General features: G+C 35.8%; 1 protein-coding gene across 1 annotated transcript in view; it reads right to left on the reverse strand.

The window, feature by feature from the left end:
* The window catches only part of csmd2 (CUB and Sushi multiple domains 2), a 375,721-nt gene that overhangs the window by 114,946 nt on the left and 237,346 nt on the right, over positions 1 to 23,429 (reverse strand). The window contains exons 25-30 of the mRNA XM_038286837.1: positions 22,817 to 23,008; positions 19,391 to 19,517; positions 4,579 to 4,781; positions 4,212 to 4,403; positions 1,913 to 2,051; positions 1,524 to 1,711 (exon numbers count right to left, since the gene is read on the reverse strand). Of these exons, the coding sequence (XP_038142765.1) occupies positions 1,524 to 1,711; positions 1,913 to 2,051; positions 4,212 to 4,403; positions 4,579 to 4,781; positions 19,391 to 19,517; positions 22,817 to 23,008 (1,041 nt within the window). The remainder of the gene's footprint in view (positions 1 to 1,523; positions 1,712 to 1,912; positions 2,052 to 4,211; positions 4,404 to 4,578; positions 4,782 to 19,390; positions 19,518 to 22,816; positions 23,009 to 23,429) is intronic.

Below are 23,429 nucleotides of genomic sequence, written 5' to 3' on the forward strand. Positions count from 1 at the left end.
GTGGCTTGACTAATAACTGACTGAGCCAAAGCATTAACTTGTTGTTCTCTCTCCAAACTGACCCAAATACCAGAGCCAAACATTTCTTTGTGCCATGTTGTTTCTCTGAAAATGAGGAGAGATAATTTATGGATTATTTGGTTATGGTTCATTAGTGTGGAGAATTGGAAGTGGGGTGAAGGAGGTTTTTTCTCTGAGCAACACACTGGGTCCATCTGCTCTTCCAGATTGGCCATACAATAATCACACACTGTATCACATAATGCAGCGAATATCACTGGGACTGAGTTAAAAAGCAAGCTCTGTAACAGTTGCTGTCTTTTTTTCTGGGTTGGGGGAGTGGTTGTTGCTCAAACACACAACATTATGAAATCTCTCTTTCTACAAAAAAAAAACAACCAAAATATAACTGAACAGCAGCAAGCGAGCAGAGAACCTAGGGTCGATTTGTAATTGGTTAAATGTCTGATACCTTAAACAGCTCTAATTGAAACAGCGAGATTTAAGAAGATTTACCTCTACCCCCTTAAGCAAGGATAGCATAAAAAATAACACTTATCTGATTTAAAGCTTTTTCAGCTTTTACTATTCAGAAACTAAGTCATTTCTTCTGTACCTATGAGAAAAAAAAAACTCTACAACACTCATGTGCTATGTTATGTTAGACTGACATGGACCCTCTTTCAAGGACTCCTGTGATAATCTTGCAATAGATAAGCAGCTCAGGATGCTTTACAAGAGCACATAAATCTAGACCTCCCCAAACAATGTGCTGCAGTCAGCCAAGCTCTGACATAGGACAACAAAATGCTGTTGGCTTTAATTTATTAGGGGCCTTTTGTGCAGCTGCGCTGATCAAAAAGAGCTTAACCATGCAAACTGTCAACTTTTAATTTTCATAATTCTTTGTCTTAGTAGGCTACTGGACTTCATGCATCAATAACACCACCAGTAGGCAGACAATGCCAAGAAAGCTTACACATTAAATGTCATAATTTTGCAGCTAAAATGCACTTTAACTATTTTCTACATTTACTAATTAAATTTCATGTGAGAGTTTAAATCTGAAAACCTGCAATTACTGTAGAGAGGCAGGAATGCAGGAAAGAGCATAAGAATGGAAGAGATAGGCAAGATGGACTTGAGGAGGAAAGATCGGTAAAATGCAACTTTTGAACAAAAAGAGAGGTGAATAGACTTGAGAAATTTCTAACTTATAATCCTTATTTCTATATAATTTTGTGGACTTCATAAGAACTATAGGTTTTGAATACCAGCCTTCAGTTATTTTAGACAAGAAAAAATATAGGGAAAAAATGAGAAAAAATAATACCTCACTATGCCAAAGTAACTTAACTATGGATTGGACAGGGATTAAGGCTACACCTCATGTTTAAAATTAACAGTAATTTTAAGACCATTAAAATAAAAGCAAAATAAGATACAAAAATGTCATAAAGAAACAGGCCCATCAGATTCACACCTCTGTTGAATTAGCCTTGAGCCAAAAGTTTGTACTGTACCTGTATACTGCAGCACAAATCCATTACTGCTGAGAGAAGCGTCACTGCGGAACGCCATGAAGAGTGTGTTGGAGCTACTCTCAATGCGATCCGGAACGTCAGTGCCATAGAAACTACCCAACAAGGGGCTCAGGGAGTCAGGCCCATCATAGATATGCAAGAAGTCATAACTGGGCTCCAGGCTAAAGCTGGTTGGAGACAATCACATTAAATAGGAATCAGGATATCTGCTGCATGGATGAGCAGCAAGCAACACCACAACATTCTTATATGTAACTTTGGAGTAAATGAGAGCACACAAGAAACATTTATTCAATTCAACACTTAACAACTTTTTATATTAATATGATATCATGCAATAACAATTTTTCTGTACTACAAAAACTTACTGGTTAAAGCTGAGAGAAATGACATAGTCTTGTGTGACAGTAACCCTCCAGTCACACTCTCTTCCATGTGGGTAAGGCTCAGGATAGTCTGGCGACAGAATCAACCCACTTGGACCTGTTAGGTTCCCTCCACATGGAGCTATGAAGAGAGATAAATGCTTTACAAATCACTGAAAATAAACCTACCCCTGCAGTATTTACCAAAATAGTCTCAGTATGCACAGTCTCAGTTGAATGGGTAAGAATGAGCATCTCAAGGTATTGTAACTTTAAGTGGAAACGCACCTCTTTAACTCTATCCTAGCATTACCACAATGGCCTAAAAGAAAATTATAACACGTGGTCTAACTGCTTTTATTGCAAAGGGAATAGTAACCTTTGCAAGTGTTTTAATAATGCAGCTTATGATGTTAAAAAAAACACAAAATCCAGTTGTTATTACAACTCTTAGCTAATTGGCTGCAGTTTACTAAATCATCAATAATAATTTTTTCCAAGAGTGATGATTGAAGATTTGTTATTTCACACCCCAGATTGTTAGGGTTTCTAAAATGCATAATAACTTTGTCTTTTAAGTGTTAGAAAGGTTTTGTGCCCGTTTTCTCCTGCCAGCTGATCAGCAGCGCTCAGCGGCAGCAGGGTGAGAGCACTTTCAGTAGTATCCAAACAAAAAGATTTTAGAATTAAAAAATGGTGAAAAAAATGCCATTTTAGAGCCTGGGTAAAATATTTTATGCGTGATTAGAGTATCTGTGGTCTAAATCTTACAAATACCCCACAAAAACAGAAATAAACACTCAGCATACATTAAAGAAGATTCATCACCAGACCACATCTCTAAGTAGGGAAATACCTGTATTTCATAATATTCTAAAATGAAAATGCAGTAGTTAGTGATCCTCTTATGAAGTCACTGGTAAAAATAAATAAATAAAATTACACATTACAAATTACACCTAAGCAGTTCTATACTGGCCATTCCCGTCTGAGAACAACTAAGTTGTACCAAAAGGTGATAAATAATTAAAAGTCAAATACTTTTATTTTTTTCTTGTATGAAGGATCCCCGCCACCCCTACAAAAATAAAACGTAGCAAAAATAATAAATCTTTTAAAGTTGAGAATGTGTCCTTCAGTTTGAATGTGGAAAAGGGCAATCGATTTTAACATCTATCTAAAGTATGATTACGTGTTTTATCATAGACCAATTGATTTTACCCTAAGAAAGAGAAAAAGCTTTTTTTCTCTATATTTGCAATTTTTTGCGACCTCGCTATTGTAGTGCCATATGCAATGGTTTTGGACATTGGGAACCAGCGTCCATATTTCATCTTGACATGATGACCAGAGAAGAAGATGCAATTTTGGCTCATAAACAGCTGTAAGGCCTGTGCAACAAGTACGGTATGTGCAGAATTATCTTTTTGAACATGATTTGAGCTCGATTCAATCTTTCATTTCTTGTTCTAACACACAGCTAATAGGGCGTGTGTTCATAAACAATATATAACAGCCCAAATAATATCTGATTAAATAAGATATTTACTACCCCTACCGGGGAGGGCAATAAACATCTTAAAGTATCAAAAAATATGAATTCCCAGCTGGCTTGAAATTGAATATAACAGTTATTATCTACATTAATATTGTATCCAACCTGGATCAGCATTGAATATAAAATAACACTATCAATAGCAAATGGTTTAAATATGGACATACTGTAGCCATTAGTAGAGTAAAACTGCTAAATTGTTTCATCTGAATATTTTTTTTATCCTTTGACATGTAATATCTTACATCACAGCAGGAGATAATAAGGGTGAGATTATAAAGACATTTCAACTGAGAGTCAAACTCTCATCCCAACAGTAAAATGTGAGTAAAGTTCAACCTCATATAATAATCTTGTCTTATTGAAATAGCAAAGCTTAAGCAAGGGAGCTACTTACATTATTATTAACTCATGATTTGATGTATGGAGTAAAAGTGATTTTCAGTATATATAAAACTCAAGATATTGAGCTCAGTATTTTTTCCTGATGTGAGAAATTATATTAACAGAAAGAGTTCAGGAAACTAAACAATCTGCTTTTGCCACTTAATGATTTTAACAGCGAAGCACACACAAAGAGTTTTTGTCATAAAATACGACTTTAAAAATAAAACATTTTGTATCACAGAATTTTTCAAGGGGATAATTAAGAGTGAAGAAAATGTATGAAGGTAACATCTTGATTGTTAATGTCAAGTAAGATAAGTTAAGCATAACTAAAGACTGCGTGCTGTGTTTGCAGAGTACCTGTGCATGTTGGAGGGTCTGGTTGCCAGAAGAAGCGACCATTGATCTCTGTGCATGTGATTCTGTTGGCCCCCTGTAAGATGTAACCAGGATCACACTGGAACACCACATGGTCCCCGGGCTCCCTGCTGTCACCGCTGCGGGTACCATTAGTCGGCATGCCCGGGTCATTGCAGGAGGTTGCAGTAGAGACTGAAAGAGCAAGAAGGGAAACATAGAAACAGCATCAAAAGACTAACGTGTTACAGTGTAGAAAGTAGTCTGTGTTGATTTCTACAGCTGAGCCATCAGTGATAAACTAAATCCCACCCAGTTATGTTCTGAGTTCCCAACCTTCCCATTACAGTTTCTATACATTTATGCTTACCAGAAAATTGCAAAGCAAAGCCTTGCTTGCTTGTAAAAAAGTCTGTTGTGAACTGCAGGGTAATTGTATTAAAAGTGCTGTGAGCATCCGGAGGCAGAGCTGAGCCGCTCAGTTCCCTCAGCAGGACTCCTCCATCCTGAGGACCATCCCAAATTCGAAGCACGTCATGGACCTCCTCCGTGTGGAAAACTAGGAAATGGAGACTAAAAAGAAGCACAAAAAAGATACGGCAATGGCCAAATTAAATTAAAGAAATTTACAAAAGCATCAAAAGAAAAAATGCTTATGATTAACTAATGGCAATAACATTGAATTTGTCCATTTGTCATTATTTACATGACTTTAAAACAAATTAAACGCTTATATTGGATGAAAAATAAGAGTTAGTAGAGAGAAAAATAAGGCGGAGAAATGTAATTTCTCGAAATCTAAAATCTTTTAATAATTAAGGTAGTAATCACACTTTGGAAAATATTCTTTTAAAGTGTGATTGAGATTGGTTTTGTTAATCAATAAGCAGAACTAAAAAACAACACATGGAAGAGAAGCACAAGCAAAGCTATAGAAGAGCAAGTTTGCAGTTTGACACATGGTCTACAAGAGAGGCAGAAAACATGGACAGACATCTGGTGAAAGCATTTGGCTATTTAGCCTAAAAAACATCATGGAAAACGGACCCTGAACATCCCCATCTTCACTTATAATTATTGTGATAGCACGACCTTCCTGCGGACATGCCTGTTTGGGCTGGAATAGTGGGCTTGTATATTATAGCTAAAGGTTTTTCTTGGTAGAAAAACATTAACTGCAGATAACTTGAGACTGGGGCAAAGTTTTAGCTTCCGATAGTACTGAGAAGATAACTCTGTAGCCATGCAACCAAGAAAGATCAAGCAACATGAATGTGCACAAAAACCTTAGAAAGAAAGAAAACCAGTTAACAGTACTGTATGTTTAGAACAAATGTAGAAAAGAAATACCATTTTAAGGAGAATCATAAAAGTCAGATCAGGAGCAGTCAATATCAATTTCACAGTGTCAGTTAAACCTAAAGGTATGCAGCAGTAATTTAAAATCAGCTTTGCTGCTGATGCTGTCAGAAATCTTCTCTTCAATCTGGTCTAGACAGCTGTCAGCCAGCTGCTGGTCCAATGCATATACAAAAAAAATCCTGTGTTGCGCTGTATGTGTGTGGGGTTGTGCAGGTGCACTAGCATAAAAACCGTACATTCATAGTAAGATTCTGCTTAGGGATTCGTTGGAGCATTTTAAAGTAAGCTGTGGTCACATATTAGAGAAAAATAGATTTTATATATCTTTCGTAGGAGCCTATTTGAAAAAAAGCATTCAAAGCAGATGTCAACAATACCTACAACTAATTATAAAAGTGGAAAAGTTCATGAAAACTCATACGAATTTTAGCTTTGACTGTTTTTATTATATCATCTCTAAAAAAAAATGACAACAGATAAACCGACTGGTGAAGCCTCATTGCCTATATCAATTATGTGGATGCCAAAGTAAGGGATTTACACTATGCAGTGCTGTAACTTGTAAAGGGTATTCACTATAACTATTTTCTAATTTTGTTCCAACTTCGTATGGATTCTAGTAGGATTTAGAAAAAAAACACAGTTTTCAAAATTCTTTACAAACAAAACCTCTCAAAGTCTGCCTTATCAGGTTATACATTTATCACCTTCTTACTGTGATATACCTAAATAAAATCTAGTACGACCTCGTTGAATTAATTATCAATTTTGAACTTTATTAATCCCACACTGGAGAAATTAACCTCTGCATTTAACCCTCCCCTTGGGGAGCAGTGTGGGGTTAAGAATGTTGCTCATAGACCCAGAGTGCAGGCTGTGGACAGCAAACCGGGTACTTGCAACCTTGTCAGACCACAAGCGCACTGCCCTAACCCCTTGGCCAAAACTCCATAATTGGACACTATATTTCACCAAATGTCTCTTAATATTAACTAACAAAGATACTAACAAAATCCCAGACTCTGACCCAGAATCAGGCTACCATAAAGGTCTACTGGCTAGACCATCTGAACAGTGACCCATCCAGCAGCACACCCTAGGATAAGCTTTCCAAAAAGGAAACCAACAAAGGTTAGAGGTCTGGCAAAGTAAGGGAAAGATTTACAGCTAAATAAATTTTTGATCGTTTCCAGTGTTAAAGGTATATTGGAGGATTTTCGTGAATTTTTGAAAAGACTCACCCTCTCCTCTTTAAAAAAAAATATGCACATGCACAATGCTGTACCCGCTCTTCATAGGGAACCCCTATCAAATGTGTGCAAGAGCATGAGCCAATTTCTCCTAGTGCACGCTCTGTTTAAAAGTAGCTGTTTGCATTGCTTATACAAGCTTAGTGTCCAAAAGAAGATTTGCATTTTTTCCACTATGACAGACTCAAAACGGTAGGGGAAAATGGGTACGATCACGTAGCATGGCCTTACGTAACTATATCACCAGAATGACTGACCAATTACTAAGAGGACCAATTATTTTGATGATCCAACCGCAAAAAGAGCTTCCTCGACTATACGGAGGGGAGTGGTGATCTAGCGGTAAGGGCATTGCGTTTGGATCCCAGAGGTTATGAGTTCAAGCTCCACTCCCACAGACTGCCACTCTGGGTTAACCCCACAGTGCTCCCTGGGCGCCGCACAATGGCAGGCCACTGATTCCCAAAGGAATGGGTTAAATGAAGAGAGTGAATTTCGTTGCTTTGTACTTGTGATAATGTAATGACAATAAAGTAAAAAAAAAGTTTTAACTGTGGTGCAAAGCAAGCTAAGAAGAAGCTAATAGTAAGTGTATGATTAAATAATGGTTTTCCTAACTGTCTTATTTTCATGGTTTCTTATGTTTTACAGGTTTAACGTGGGGCCATTCAAGATAAACTCATCACAATATCCTGTAGTTCAATCTGTACTGTTGAACTTATTGTATTGTTATTGTCCTGAAGCTTTAGACCGACAACCAAATCTATTCAGGTCATGGGTAATGAATTCAGAGATTGCAAAAAGAAATCCTGGTCCCTTTAGTATCCACAACATATTATCCACCCACAGCCTGTTAGCCTTGAGCTATAGATGGCAGAGAGGCAACAGTAACCCAGTGATGTCTTTAAGCAACAAGTTACCACCATTTCTGCATAATTGGTGTCAGACTCTGATTCTCTGATTTGTTAGCAGTAGCCCTCGGCTGCTTAACAATAGAGTACCTTTGCAGTGTATCTCACCCTCCAGAACAGTCCTGTCATAACGCCTATAAATGAAGTGCTCATAAAGCAAACAGAGGCACATGGAAACAAAGGCATATATTCCCATTAATGTGCAGTGTAATTTTGGAGTTCTACTCCTCTATATGGGTTGACAACTATTCATGTATTTGAAGCAGGTAGAGCAAATCATCAATATGTCTTTATCTCTTATTATACTAGCCCTTGCACTTATATTTTATTTACAAAATGTGCACAAATTAAGCAAAAAATTAAATTGAAATTAATGTACATGTGTATAATATGTGTGAATACAGATAAGTGAGGTGATCTGCTTGAGGAGAGTTGGTCTCAAGGACAAGTTATGTGATGGTTCAGTGTCTGTGTGCTCATAAGTCCTGCACTCTACTTTAACTCTCAGCACTGTTGAGCTTTGAAAGTCATCATACTCTGCTGACTGATTTATACGTTTGAAGGTAGATAAAAGGGTGGATGAAATAGGTGAAACACGTTGAATAAAAGCAAGAGGTGAGCAAGGTAATGAAAAGAGAAAACAGTGTTGATCACTGCCATACATCTGACAGAAAAGGATGAGAGGAGGAGGATAAGAGATGATGCAGACCAGGAGAAACTCAAGATGTATGGTTAAAGGCTAAGGGGACATCAGGTTTGGGACAATATGGGTTACATGTTACTGTAATTTGTTCTTTTTGTACAGTATTTAAAAAAACATACAGTTAAGATGAAGTGTGGAACAGCTATATACTGTAGTAGAAAGAAGTTGGTACAGAAAAAAAGGTAGAAGAGTTGAAGGTGGATTAGTGAAGACATTGGCACAAATTTACATTCTAAATCCTTAGTTACTAAGTTCTATAAAACATACATATGTAAAACATAATATTCTTTTGTTCCATTTAACACTCCTGTTGACATTTCCATTTTTTCTTAAATTCTTTAAAGCATTTAAGATCATGAAAAAACTTTTGTTTGAGCAGGAAAGGTTAACTTAAGATATGTTTCTACTCAAACGCACCCAGAAGTAAAATCCCTGGTCCCCCTTTTTTTTTTTTTTTAAAGGTTAAAAGATTATTTTTATACTTTCAGGACTACTGAACAAATTAAATCTATTGAAGTTTACCGTTTCTTAAGCTGCTTTTATTTTAAAATATTCATTGAGAGTATTTGTATATTTAAATGTAAAAAGCAGAGATTAAGGCTGCTTTGCCCTAGTCTCCGGATTTGTTTTCCAAACACTGTTGCCTCTGCAGAGGTTCAGTTAAATTTGAGTGAATAAAATTCACTAAATTTTGAGTGGCTGATTCATGACAACTGTTTGCTCCAGGTATTAAAGGGCCTTTTTTTTTTTTTTTTAGCTTTTTCTGACCATGTTTTAATGGTAATTTCATCATAATCATACCCAAATATCCAAACCCTTTATTCATGCATGGCTGAATAATCCTCTGCTCTCTGAGCAGTAGACCCCTCCCTATCCTGGAAAATGAGTGACCATCAGTGAGGTAGTTCTCCAGGAAGTAACTAACCTGCTCGCGTTGTGCCTGCCCAGAAAATAACGCAATCATTTCCTCAGATCAGATGAAATGAAATGGCTCTTTTAGAACCTAACCTGCACAGTGACAGCCACTGTTAATTGTTTTTTTTTTTTTAGCTTTTGTCTACAAGAAACCATTGAAAAAAACTTGTTTTATGGCTGCAAGAGGTTTCAGATTTTGGTCAGCCTTTATAAAAAAGAGCATATTGGCTAGAAGTGCCAAGATACCATGTTGGAGGAGCTGATTGTCTTTCTTCTGGGCTGAAAATAAAAAAGCAGCAAGAAAAAAAGTTATATGTCACACCAAATGAATACCCCGAAGTGCCAAATGCAATAAAAGTGATATATATGTATATATATATATATATATATATATATATATATATATATATGAAATATTATGTCTATGCCTATACTTTGACTTAAAAAGCAAAACTTTACTGAAATAACGTAAATAAACATATCCTGTGTAATCTCTGCTTGTTCACTGATATTTTTTTCACTGATATTCAAAAAAAAATATCTACCGGTATGTGACCTTTTGCTGAATTTATGCTGGGAATAAATCTCTGGCAATTTGTCTCCATTTACTAATTAGGTAATTACTGAAGGCACCTGGTTGCACTGATTTTTTTTATATTGTGACATTTAAGTAAATTGAGCTAAATATAATTGCATATACTACATATTTCATATTATTTATATCTCACTGTTGGTCTGCCACCAACATACTGCATACTGCTTTAAAGCTGGTTCACAGTGCAAGATTTTTAAATAGTCAGGTAATATTTCAAAACTTAGAAGACACCACATATAATAATACAAATTAGGGATGGATAAGTTCTGGTCATAAGGCATCTTCTCTGCAGCCACAAAATAAGCACATCCCACCAAAAACGAGCCCATTTCACTCAGAACATTTAGGGCTCGATTGAGAAATTTTGCCAAATCTAAAAGAAACATATATTCATGTATATAGTTTCAAGTTTGTACTTTTTTAGTAACTAAAGGGTATATGTACAGATGAGAGTCAGATCAGTTTAGCTATACAGGAAAAAATATTATGCGGTATTATTTAATGGCTATGGGCACAGGTACTGTATAAATACCCAAATAGCAGCCAAGTATCACAAAAAGAGTTATGGCATGAATTAAAGTTATTCTTAATACTTAATAACATATTATCTATTTATTTTAATGAGCAAATTTACTCAAGCTTGACCTGATGACGACTATTTTAAAGCATGCAAGAATGTCGTCTACACTGAAATAAAGACACCAAAGGAGGATGATTTGGATATTTCACTCTGGTCGAAAGGTCAAGCAACAAAAGTTAGGGTAGAAATTACTACAATTATCTTGTCATGTGAACTCCTTGTCATTTGTTGTATACATTTAAGCTTATTGATCTATTGTAATAAAGCTTTGAAAAAGTTAGAGGAGTATAGTTAAAGTTCTCTCATAAGGCAATACATCTACTTTACTTCAGACTGAAGACGAAGAGGAAAATGTTGCTTTCTTCATGCAGCTAACATTCTGAGGACTCATAGGAAAATGTTTTGGAGTTTACATCTGAGGGCTCTCCTTTTGCAATTGGTCGCCTGTTAACAAGATAATATTGTTCAATCAAGTGTCAAAGAAATCGCCGTGAGGAGATGTGATGGAGAAGAGAGAGATGAAAAAGATCTTAAGGATCTCTTTTGAGTCCGCCTTAACTATTTTGTATTCATATGAGAGAAATGGAGAAAGGAATAGGGACTGCTGAGGCTCTCTCACATGAATACAAAACAGTATTGCTGCAATCAGGATTCCTCTTCTGAGTAGGCGTGTATTTGCCTAAGATGATAAATAATTAAGTAAGTGGGGGTGTGTATTGATGTGTGTGGTACTGTATAAAAGAGACACTATAAATACGGTCTTGCAGCTTCAAGAAATTTCCAAACTAATTGAGATGGTTTGAAATGTCACAGTGGGAGCAGACCACATCAGTATGAGTGACTCGCTCTGTGGATCATCTGGATGCAGAAACATCCATGGAAAAAGCTTTGAAAGACAAATGACTGATGCATCTGAGCTGATCTGACACCTGGCCAAGCCTGAACAGTGGTCAAAGCAATTTTTTCCAGTCCATTTGCTGTGACGTCAATGACGCAATAACAATGTAATATATGTAATTCTAGGAAAAATAAGCCTGCATCTGTTCTAAAAGCAACAGAGGGTGCGAAACAGCAGAGTTGTAAAATGAAAGCATTGGTTAGGGGAGACCCCTATAAGTATTCATAAAGTATGATGGATGGATGATGGATAGTCAAAGCCACTGTTTTATTGCTTTGACCCTTTTAACCAAAAATCATCCATTCAAAAAAGATATATTTTACTTATCTGTTAACACATGACAGCCTTTTAAACACATTATACCTACAAACAGTAATAGTAGGAACATGAAAATGGTGTAATACCTCCACTGTGACACAACTTTGTAGTATATTCTTTGAAACGTAAAAGCAGGGTGAGAAAATAAGCACTTTGTTGGAGAGCCATTGTTATATTCAAAAGAGTTATCAGCACAACTTAGTACTCTGCAATCTGCCATTGTGTTAGATAATTATATTAATCTTCTATTGATTTCAGACATTGTTTGCAGCTTCTGTGCACATTAAATTCAGTTATTTTGGTGAAACTGTAAATGTGCTAGGGCTTCCACTCACTTTTTTTCTGTCTACACCATACTGGACACAAGCATGTTCTCTAACTATTACAGGTTGGAACTTGTTCTCAAATGGTGTACCTGTCACAGAAAATGTGCCGTTGTCATATAAAGGAACAGTAGAAAGAAACACAACTGATAATTTCCATTTTCACCAAAAGACAGTGTCATGTACAGAGACAGAGTCTATCTTAGTTCAGGACAACTGAATAAGTTGATTATTTTATCTACAAAAGATATGAAGATCCCTAAAGTATCAATAAAGACAGAAGTCGTTTGCACTGAAAACAGAAAAAAACTAAAACAAATAAAGTACTAATAGTAAAAGAGAGTTATATAGCTAAATCATCATAAATGAAAATGTATAAATAATTGTTTGCATAGAAACTATGGGACTACTTAGAAAAAAACTTACTGATCCTGTTAGGAGGTATGGATCTCCTGTCAGTTTTAATAGTCAGATGTACATTCGGAAGAATACTTTTTATAGTATAAATAAAATGCTAAATCTTTAGATTGGTGAATTTTTGTTGTTGCTGAATTTCATTTGCAGGGGTGTGATTTGCTCCTGATGACCTCTAATTATCCCCAGGGTTTAAAGCCACACTGCAGACTTTGTGACCTAAAGATTCGACACATTTGCAGTATTTTAAATCATTCCTCAAGGAAATATACAATGCTTGACACCATCAGTGCTACAAGCAGGGCTCCCCTATTTATATACTGACTATGTAAGTTAGGAGAACATGCACTCTCTTCTCCTAAGATCATGTGACCTTAGGAGAAGACAGTGACTCTTGGCCGGGTCATGTGACCTGGAAGAACGTACCGCTTTATGGCCACAGGCTCTTATATAGTCATGGAGCTAATGCTTTTGCTCTACTATTTTTTCGCCTGCTCGACTACTGGTCATAGTTGAGGCAAGGAAGAAGTTTATAACCTTTTTAGGAGGCTAAAAAGGGAAAAAGTGAAAGGGATCCTGTGCAAGAACAAAAACAAGAGTCGATCATGGAAAGGAGTTTGTTCACTGGAACAGGTTGAAAGAAGCCGGATGTAAAACCGATTCTCTTTTCTCCACTTTATTATTAGATTGGTAAGTTAAAACCTACCTCCTAGTATACAGCATATATCTCTTAGTTATTATTGTTTATGTTTTATAGAAACAAAATATGGGCAGTTACAGGTCTACCACCCCAAGTGGCCAAAAATTTATACAGTGTGCCTTTAAGCATAGGTACTTTTTTTATTTGCTACATGAATGAGAGAAATAGACATGTTTTCTCCAAGCGTAGCCTGAAGTAAAGTCCTAACTAGTGACAACCTGATTGGAAACTCAAAAACCTAATATTTTTCTGTTAGGATTATGATGTGTGAGTCACTTAAACCCTAATAATACCTGCCTGTTGCATGTCGGAACTAATGTTTTCCCAGGTAGACTGTTCATCTGTCAGGCTATACAGTTATCATGTTCATTTTGTACATAACAGATATAGGAAGGAAATGGTGGCACAGACTGAGTGGATGATTCTTAACAGCGACTTCTGTGTTTTTATCTGAGACACCCGGTAGTAGTTTGAAATAGCTGAAGCCATGGATGTCTCCTCATCTCCAAACATGTATGATGTAATGATGTGATGATGTGGCATAGTGGAGTTGTACAAAATGCTTCTTTAACTGTAGTTCAGGGTCAACTTCAGTAAAAAAGTTGGTAGGCTCTGCCTTCTGTAAGTCTAGGCAACTTCTGTGGGCTGAGTGAGATTACAATTTTTATCAAAATCTATTGTCATGTCTCATGGTTATTTAATACATTTACATTGTGAAGGGTTATTTAAAGAGTTTGTCCCGAGTGATCTCTTGTCAGGAAGAGAACTGGGGAGAGAAAGCTTCAAGGGGTAAACACAGAGCTCTCCTTTAAATTTCCAACCATTAAACACATTCTTGTTGGCATTACAATGGGCCATTGACAGCACCTTCCTGTGTGGAAGCTTTTCTTGAGACACAAAGATTAAAAGTTTGCTGTTTTCAGCAGCTGTCTCGTTAAAAGTGAAGTCAAAGGAAACGACCAGATGTAAATGTGCATCTTTTTGGATGATTTCCACTCTTAAGTCAGGTTACTAATTAAAAGGAAAGCTAGTTGCATAATAAGGACTTGATTCTTTTTGTTTCTAAATAAACTGGCTAGGGACCCGGAGCCAACCTCAGATAACAGCAAGTCTAAAAATATGATAAAGTGGCCCAGTTTAAACCTCAGACTTTGAATCTTTGTTTGTCATACAACATGTGGGATTTGGAAATGTTAGCAGCGTTTTGGAAATCTACAGTATGTTAAGGAAAGGATTTTCCAGGAAATACACAGAGAGCCTGATATTCACACAAAGTTATGCTTATCAAACTAATCACTAATATAAGATACAGAAGAACGTCTTAAACTTAAAAAGCTTACACAGTAAAAATGTATGCTTTTAGAGCAAATACTTTCTCTGTTTGCCATTAGCTATTCTCCTAATCTTGCATTACAGAGATATATTTTTAATTTTTTTCTTAAATGGAGTTTTAAACACAAAAATAAATGTGTTAGAAAAATGGACACAAGGAGGTTAGATAGAGGATAAATAAGCCACAAACTACTAATCAGTGCATCTCTAGTTGAAATATGGCATGATAAAAATATTAAAGAATTTTATTAAAACAATAGAAGAGCTCCTAATTTCTACTTTTTTTTCCAGTATTATACCTTAATCATCCAGATTCTTTAATATATACAGCAGCAACCAGTGGAATTCAAATTAGCGAAACAGCTTATTGTCTCCTTCATCATCACTATTTTGTATGTTTATATTATTTCCGTCCAAAATTCTTCCACTCTCTTCCGTCTTTCTAGAGTCACCTACCTTCTAACAAATGCGTCATTAAGATTTTCTGATGCCTGCAGTCACAACACTGAGCTTTCTAGCAGGCTGTGGCGTTGCACATGAAAGTGGTGGTTTCCTGTACAGTGCTATTCTTCCCATCTTGAGCTGCATCCCTTAATACCTAAGGAATCCCTGAGCTAATGCATGGTAGATTATTTTCAATTATAAATGGAATGCGTAGGATCAAAGGACTGAAAATGAAGAATTATTTGCAGTGAAACGCCATAGACCAAGTTAGAGTGAATGTGCTACCCTACCTTTATTATATTATACTATAATACAAAATAAAATAAAGAGGAAATATAAAAACAGAAAGTTGGAAAGCAATTAAGTTGGACAACTTAAAACAAAAACACAGGCATTGATATGGTATGAGTGTATAAAAAAAAAAAAAAAAAAAACATTGTTTTGAAAAATAAATTATACAACTTTACAAAGCACAGCAAGAATAACCACCTTTGATTGTAGCTTGAAGCAACATAATCATTAAAAAGTCTAACAGCTGCTGGTGGGAAGGACTTATGATGATGATCATTTTGTGCTTATAGGATGTAATAGTCTTTTCCGTGAAGTGTTTTTAAGTTGCTCTGCAGCTTCATGTATCTAGAATTGGGGAGACATGACCCCACAGGGAGGTAGTGCTGAATCTCCAATCATGTTTTTCGGATTGTAACCAGAAATACAGTAGTAGCCATTCAAACTTTGTCCACTTTCCTTAATGGGCCCTTGGGTGGTCCTTGGCTGGTCCCCTACAATTCCTTTTTAAACATCAATATTTGTACTAAAATATTATTTCTGTTATGATTTGTGGACATTCATAACTAAAGAAAAGCATCATTTCCTGAATGGACCCTGTAATTCAGTGAAAGGGTGGAAAATATGCACGCCCAGGACTTTGCTGGGAGTTGCCCGGAAGCGGGCTGCCTTTCTGCTGGCATTTGACTGGAAAGGGGTATTTTGAATGGCTGCTACTGTAGTTTGGCAGGCCCTTTATCTTCTTTCTGTTGATGTTGTTTCATTTTTCAAATACTCTCTCAGTTCCTTCTGCAGGGCTCTCAGCTCCTCATTCTTTTCTGCTCTAAAGACTCTTTTCTTCCCTTGAGGACAGCCTTTATTTTGGGGTTAATCAAGGTTTTGCTATTGGAGAAACATCATCACTTTATAAAAAACAGAGCATTGATTAAGCTCCGTATGAGGAGCACACAGGCTTTCCTACACAGTAGAGCTGACATAGTCCTTCAGAGTTTTCTCAGTCTACTCAGACCATCTCTTCACTGAGTATCACAGTTATGTCTCTGTGTATAAGAAGTTTGTACACATGCTGGTAGTGAACCAGGTTTTGAACTGAGCCATGCGGGGGAGGAGAGGCGGTGATATGTATGCCTCCTTGGGTTTGGCAAACAGTAAGACAAGTTGTTTATAGGTAAGAGTGGGAAGCGTGACGGACAGCAACAAATGTTTAAAATCCACTCACATCGTGTCTGTCAAAAAAAGGAAACGATAAAACTAAGATGTAGTAAAGCAAACATGATGCTTAGTAAAGCATCTTGTTTGTACAAATAGATTAGAAAAAAATATATAAATAAAGCACAGAATCACACAACAGGTGTAAACAATAGATTTAAATAAGGGGAAATCTCTGGACTTTAAGCACAGAAACTAATAATAAATGAATCCAGTTTGCATGGATAAAGGAAAAGCACTGCATGTTACCAGAATATAGAGTGATCTGATTTCCCAAATGATTGTTCTTTCTTAAAAAAAATATATATCGTGCAGCTATATGCCTGCATTGAAAAACAAATACTAGAGGATAGCAAGAAATATTAAATATGAAAATACAATTACATTATAAAAAATCAAGGGACCTTCACGGAAAGTGAATCAAATAAACAGAAATATTCTGTGGGGTTTTCAGCTGAAATGTTTGGTCTCCTCTCTCCCTCTTCTCATCTGCAAGCCATTTGATAATACTCCTTGAACAAATCAGGACCATGAGTGCAATTTCTTTAAGTATCTGGATTTTCAGTTCTTATATTATTTATTTTAATACTCTTTTGAACAGTGTTATCCATTTAGTAGCTGATAAACAAGAGGCAGCCGACATGTCCCTAAGGGCATCCTTATCTTTATAGCAATGTGCAAGGTGGCATAGCATTTCTTCTAAAACGGTTAAACAAATATATCTAATTTACATATTTAAGTAGGTATACTCTCCTCCAAATATAAGCATGTTTTAATAGAGAAACATGTTTTTAAAAAAATACATTATCCTGCCATGATCGTGTAGAGGATTAAAGCAACCTCTATTTGCTTTTTTTCATGTTCTGCTCTACAAGCCTTGGCCGGGATATATAGTTCTAAAGCTTAGGGAACACAAAAAGGTAGAAATTGCTTTTTTGGAAGGTTGTCAGGGAAAAGTTTTTTTCTCTTGAGAAACGCGGGATTTTAATAGAATACCTTAAAAAAAAAAAAACATACACAAAAATGGAGATGACTGGACAAACATCTTATTCCACTTAATGCACAGATATTGTAGTAAAACAGTTGGTACATTTATTTTATGGTCAGGCGCTGACAGGTCTAAAATACAAATTACACCAAAAAATTAAGGGAATTAAGTAGTCAGGATATGGCTTTGGGAAAAAAGTTTAGAACTTAAATATATTGAAATGCTAATACACCATTAATATTAGCTATGCCTAAAAAGTTGAAGTTATATTCAAAAATTTGAAGAGTTTATGAGCAGAAAATTGATTTACATTACTATTAAGCATTAGGTATAGAGAATGATAAAAAAAAAAAAAAAAAAAAAATATATATATATATATATATACTTATTAGATTTAATTATGGAATACTTAATAACATTAGAGTTGTCAAATGACAGATATGGAGCATTTCAGGAACACTTGTGTGCGGAACGCAAATAAAGCAGCTATATTAGATTAACTTTCAATGTTTTTACTTTGACATTGGTATCGGTGAACTGAACTTCAATCCGATGGAAGTTTAAAGTAATCTCTGTTAAAAAAAGTCATGAATTTTAACCAATATGCTATTTTATGAACAACAGTTCAAAATGATGAAAAACTTTTTCTTTTTTTTCATCCGCTGAAATGCAGTATTGAGTATTTTAATTAAGCATATGAAATAGTTTTTTTTAGTAAAGGGCTTAGCGGGTTTTAAAGATGAAAAAAAAAAGTTAGCAGTATGGGGAATGATCTAAAAATAATTATTTTTGTCTCAAATGACAAAGAATATCCATTCTCAGCAAGAGGAACATGATTTTGAGTATTAATTCACCTGTTTATTAAGAGAACATTTTGTTTCACCTAATTTTAATAGTACAGGTCACTGCCAAGACTGGATCCTACTTACTATGATTTCAAAAAGGAAAGAAGAGAGATGCTTATTAAAAGACAAATACTTTTACTTGTGTCTAACATTTAAATTTTTTTTCCCAACAGTAATTTCTCCCAAGTTATTATTCCCCCACTGCCCCTGCATCAACAAATAATGTTCCAGAGATAAATCTGTTTATTTCAGAATTGCAGGGACTTCAAGAAACAAGAAACAAAAGGAAGTACATAAAGAGTAGTAGAGGGGTATAGAGCTATGCATAAGAGTTAGGATAAGAGATGTTCTTTTTGTGAGGTTGGTTAATGAGTTTCCTAATGATAGGAAGGGATGCTGCTGTTCTTGTAGCGCTATGTACTAGGTCTCTCTCCCATCTCGGAACAACACATGGAAACAGTCTGGATTGTCTTAGGCGTGGGGTAGGCACTGCTAGACGACAATCCATTGCTGACCAGAGTGACTGAGTTGTGACATAAGGCTTTGCAAGAGGGTTCAACTAGATGGGAGCCGTACACTTAAGCACTTTGTTGGCTAACATCAGGGACTTGAATTTGAAGCGGGCAGCCAGGAGTTACCAGTGAAGGTCAATGAAAACAGGGGTGATGTGACTTTTTGGGCTGATTGGTCATCAATCATGACACCTACGTTTCTTGCTGCCTCTGATGGAGTCAGAGATAGGGATCCAATCTGGATGTGAATATTGTGGGGTTTGGTAGGTTTGGCTGGGAAAACAACCCATTCAGTTTTGTGGTATGAGAAACCATGTGACTGAATGATGTGGCCAAGGGTTGTGGTGTATATGGCAAGGAGAAGGAGTCCCAGTGCTGAACCTGTGGCGAGATGGTGCACTGCAGGAGATTAACCAAGCCAGGATACTTTGAATGATCAGCCAGTGAGGTACGATTCAAACCAGGGCACCCCTGCTCTAATTTCCTACTGAAGTTGATTATATAGCAATATGTGAGAGAGAAAATCTATATAGAGAAGAATCAAAGAGCTGAAGCAGAAAACAAAAGTCAACAAGAGTAAGGTTATTTTTCAGACCTAATAGTGCTTCCAGGAGCAGCTTCGATGGTCCACACACAGTGCAGGTTGTGCTCATATGGAGCAGGGTATCCTGGAGACAGAATCCGACCAGAAGGCTCCTCTTTGATTGTGCCCCCACACTCCGCTAAAAGGAGGACAGAAAGCAAGATGAGAAAATCAATAGGCACGGTTAAAAAGGAGGAATAAATCGTGCAACAATCGCACACTTAAAGTAAGAAAAACAACAGCTTCCACTTCCAGGAAATTACACACAATCAGTTTATACTTATTGACGCAGTAGTCAGTGACGCAGATGTGAAGCTTTCCAAATACTTGTCTGCAAGTTGAATGATGAGGTGGCAAGCATCAGTTCAATAAACACTGTGAGATTACAGTTGGAAGAAACCAGACCACTGTGAGAACCCTGACCTCATCCTGCTACATTCATAAGCTGAGGAACAAAGGGGAAAATATCCTTATTTCTTCTCTAGCTTTAAGTCATAACCTGCCATTAGATAAGCTGCAAATGAATAGTTATTTTCTGTGTATCGAGCAACAGACACACTTTAAGCCTTTGTGTTGTGAGCTTTATTACCAAGGTTTTAACACTAGAACTCCCACTGACAGTCAGTTTGATGGGTAGCATTTTTTTCCATTGAAATGCAAAAGTAGTAATGGTGTCATTGACTGAAATGGATATAGTGTGCATTGTAAACCCATTGTGGATATGAAGACCTTAAAACAGGTCTAATATACTTTTTTAAAGGTTGAATTACAGCATATGCTATTATATACAGTCAAAAATTTGTTTTAAAAATAAATCAGTAAAATAAATAAGACTGTTTTAATACATAGGTTCAAATTTTGAAATTACAATTTCATTTGACACACCTGGGAATGGATCTTCTGTGGGGGAGGGGTCGGTAATGTGTGGCTCTCTGTAGCGCATGTGTCATCAATATTTTGAAGCAATTCTAAAAGCTGTTTTGCTGTTAGCTTTCTTTGAAAAGCCATTTTTTTACATATTAGCCAAAGAGTTCCAGAAATTTCTAGTTAGAATTTTAGTCGCTAGGCAACGGTAGAAAGACAAACGGGAAAAATTTGCAATGCAAATAATAGAGCTGTCAAAATGACTGCTGTGGGAGATCGAGGTTAAAATAACCATATTTATTTTTTAGGGTTTTATTTTATTTTCTTATTCCGCTACAGCATTTTAAATCACTATTGAAAACCGCTTGCACAGAGAATTGTAACTGTTATTCTAGAGTCTAGTTTATGATTGATTTTATTATGTTGTTTTTATGTGTTTTTATATGTCTTATTATACTGCTGCCTCTTGGCCAGGTCTCCCTCGAAAAAGAGATTTTATCTCAGGGGACTTCCTGGTAAAATAAAGGTAAAATAAAATAAATAAAATTTTTAAGAAACAAATGGAGGAAATATAGAAACAGGAAAACGTTCACTATTCACACAATGTATGATCTTATTTTTGTTTTGCATTTTTCCTCATAGTAGTTTGGTTTTTCTTAACTATATTTTTTAACACAATCTATTTAGGCAATTTAAAAATGATAGTAAAGATAAGCAGAAATATTAATAACAATATTTGATATCTGAAATATAACATTTTCAGTGTACAGTATTGTTATTTTTTTTTAATGCCTGTGTATCTTATTAATATTTCATAAAGTACAAGTATAAAATATGTTTTCAAAATCTTTACAAAAATGTTAAAAATAATGTCTATTTGAATTTTTCCTTTTTATACAAATGGGATACTGCAAAGCTTTTGATCTTCTCCAAGTCTTGAAATTTGAATAAAAGCACAGAACAAAAAATCTCTAATAGATATATGTCATTAAAGACTTTTAGCAATTTTAAAAAGGAGGTTGAAGTTGATATGAATATTGGAGACCACTGCATATGCCCTCCCATTAAAGTGCACCTAACTTTATAAATCACAGCTTTTCCTGTCGAGACTCAGATTTGTCTGTATGCAACCTCCTTCTATCTGCTTTGGTCGGCTGCTTTACTTTACTCTGAGTTTTTTTTTTTGTGTGTGTGTCCTGTCTGACTGCTAAAAAGTCCCCCGCAATGAAAAATAGTCTATAATCTGCCCCAGAATTCACCTTACCTGTTAAAGTATCACCTCCACTGAAGTCATGCCAAGGATAAATGTTTTCAGGGATACACAGTTTGCTGAATGTTTTTTACACCCAGACATGAAATTACCTGTCAGTATGGGCTGAAAGGAGAGCTGAGCAATAGTATTCTAATCACACTGGTCGATGTGTCAAGGAACACCTGACAAGTTGTTTTTTATCCCACTCTTCTGGGTGCTTTCTGAAAGACTGCCAGCATGTTTCAGTTGGCGGCTTTAGCATCACCATAATGTTAGCTGAGCACTATAGAAACTTGCTATAAATGTATCGGTGGCCCTTTTATTTAACTGCAGTTTGAACAATTTACAACCAAAGCGCCTCGAAAGAACCTCAGAATTATGTTCTTGCTTTATGTTGACAAGCAAAATGTTATATTGCTATTCTTGAACAGGAGAAAACATATTTAATTTAAAGCAAAATTGTAATCACAATGCAATATAAATAATAAAAAAAGATGAATAGAAGTAAATACTGTGTAAGCTGCTGGGAAAGCATTAAAATAAATTGATGTCCCTTCAATGTAAGGGATTTTAAAAAGCCTGTTTAAAGAAATAAAACCAAAACTGCAGCATTCATGTAACTAAGAGGAAGAACTGGGTCAGTGACGAAACACAATGTAAAATATAAATAGTACTGATGTAAGAAAAGGTAATAGTGCACTTGGCCATGCAAAGTGTGGAGAACCTTTGGAATTCATGTTACTTAAGAATGATATGACATGGCTTTGTTGCAATAAGAGGTATAGCAGCTAGATAGCTTAAAAAGGAATATGCAACATTTCCTGTCTGGTTTGATAGCATGAGGTGAGCTTTATTTTGTCACGTGTTGCTTTAGTCGGTTTCAGCATAGCAATGACATTCTAAATTACCAAGAAAAAGAAATATGATTATAATTGGTAAAGTAATTGTTAAACAACTTTTTTTTTGTTTTTTTAGTAAATGTGAGCTTAATCCCCTTGTGAGCAGCACAAACTGCAAAAACGATCTAAAAATAAGTCAACATTTCTTAAATTAAGTGTATTTACCCTTAAATTGAGTAGGTAAATAAGATGATTTGCCAATGCGATGAGTGTTTTAACTCTTAAAGTAAAATAATTAGATAATATGCACTTCAAATAAGACAATGCAATTGTTTTTCACTTATTCTAAAGTAAATTATCTTGTTCCATTGGCAAAGTGTCTCACTCGCCTCCTCAATTCAAGAAAAAATGCAACTGTTTTAAGAAAAAAGTTCTTTTTTTTTGCAAAACAGGCACAAATCGGTAATGTAAGACATAACTCACCAACACAGAGGGGGAGTGGGCTGTCCCAGGCTCTCCTCTCACCCCTGAGGCAGGTCAGCACCTCAGGACCTTTTAAGGTGTAGCCTGGGTCGCAGCTGTACGACACAGTGCTTCCTGCGAAATGACCTTTGTCTTCACGTTTATAGCCAAACTGAGGGACACCTGGATCTTCGCATTTCACCAGCTCAAAACCTTCACACAGAAACAGAAGAAAAGCCAAAAATTAAAAAAGTAGTAAAGAGAAAATAAATCATTTTCAAAGTATGCTGAAAAAGTATTCACACCCTTCAAAGTGTTTCCCAGGACAACCACACGCTTAAAGTATTCTACCTGTATTCTAAATAAAACCACAAAAAGTATTGCCTTTATATTTATTAGATTTACAAGGAGACCAGTTTTATTTTTGCTTGTTTTTTGTAAAAAAAAAAATTCCAAAGATATGTGAGAATGAACAGACTGTATAGATAAAAATCAGTTTTTTAAAAGTTGTTAAAGACCCCCAATTGGATTTGGACTAACTAACATAACTGTCATTTCAGTGATATTTCCTTGTAGCTTCGGCCTTTTAGTACTTCTGTGTGTTAGACCTCTTAACCTTTAATCGATTTTCTTT

This window comes from Cyprinodon tularosa, unplaced genomic scaffold, assembly GCF_016077235.1.
Source record: "Cyprinodon tularosa strain WSP-4 unplaced genomic scaffold, ASM1607723v1 ctg230, whole genome shotgun sequence".
In the NCBI taxonomy this organism is placed as follows: domain Eukaryota; kingdom Metazoa; phylum Chordata; class Actinopteri; order Cyprinodontiformes; family Cyprinodontidae; genus Cyprinodon; species Cyprinodon tularosa.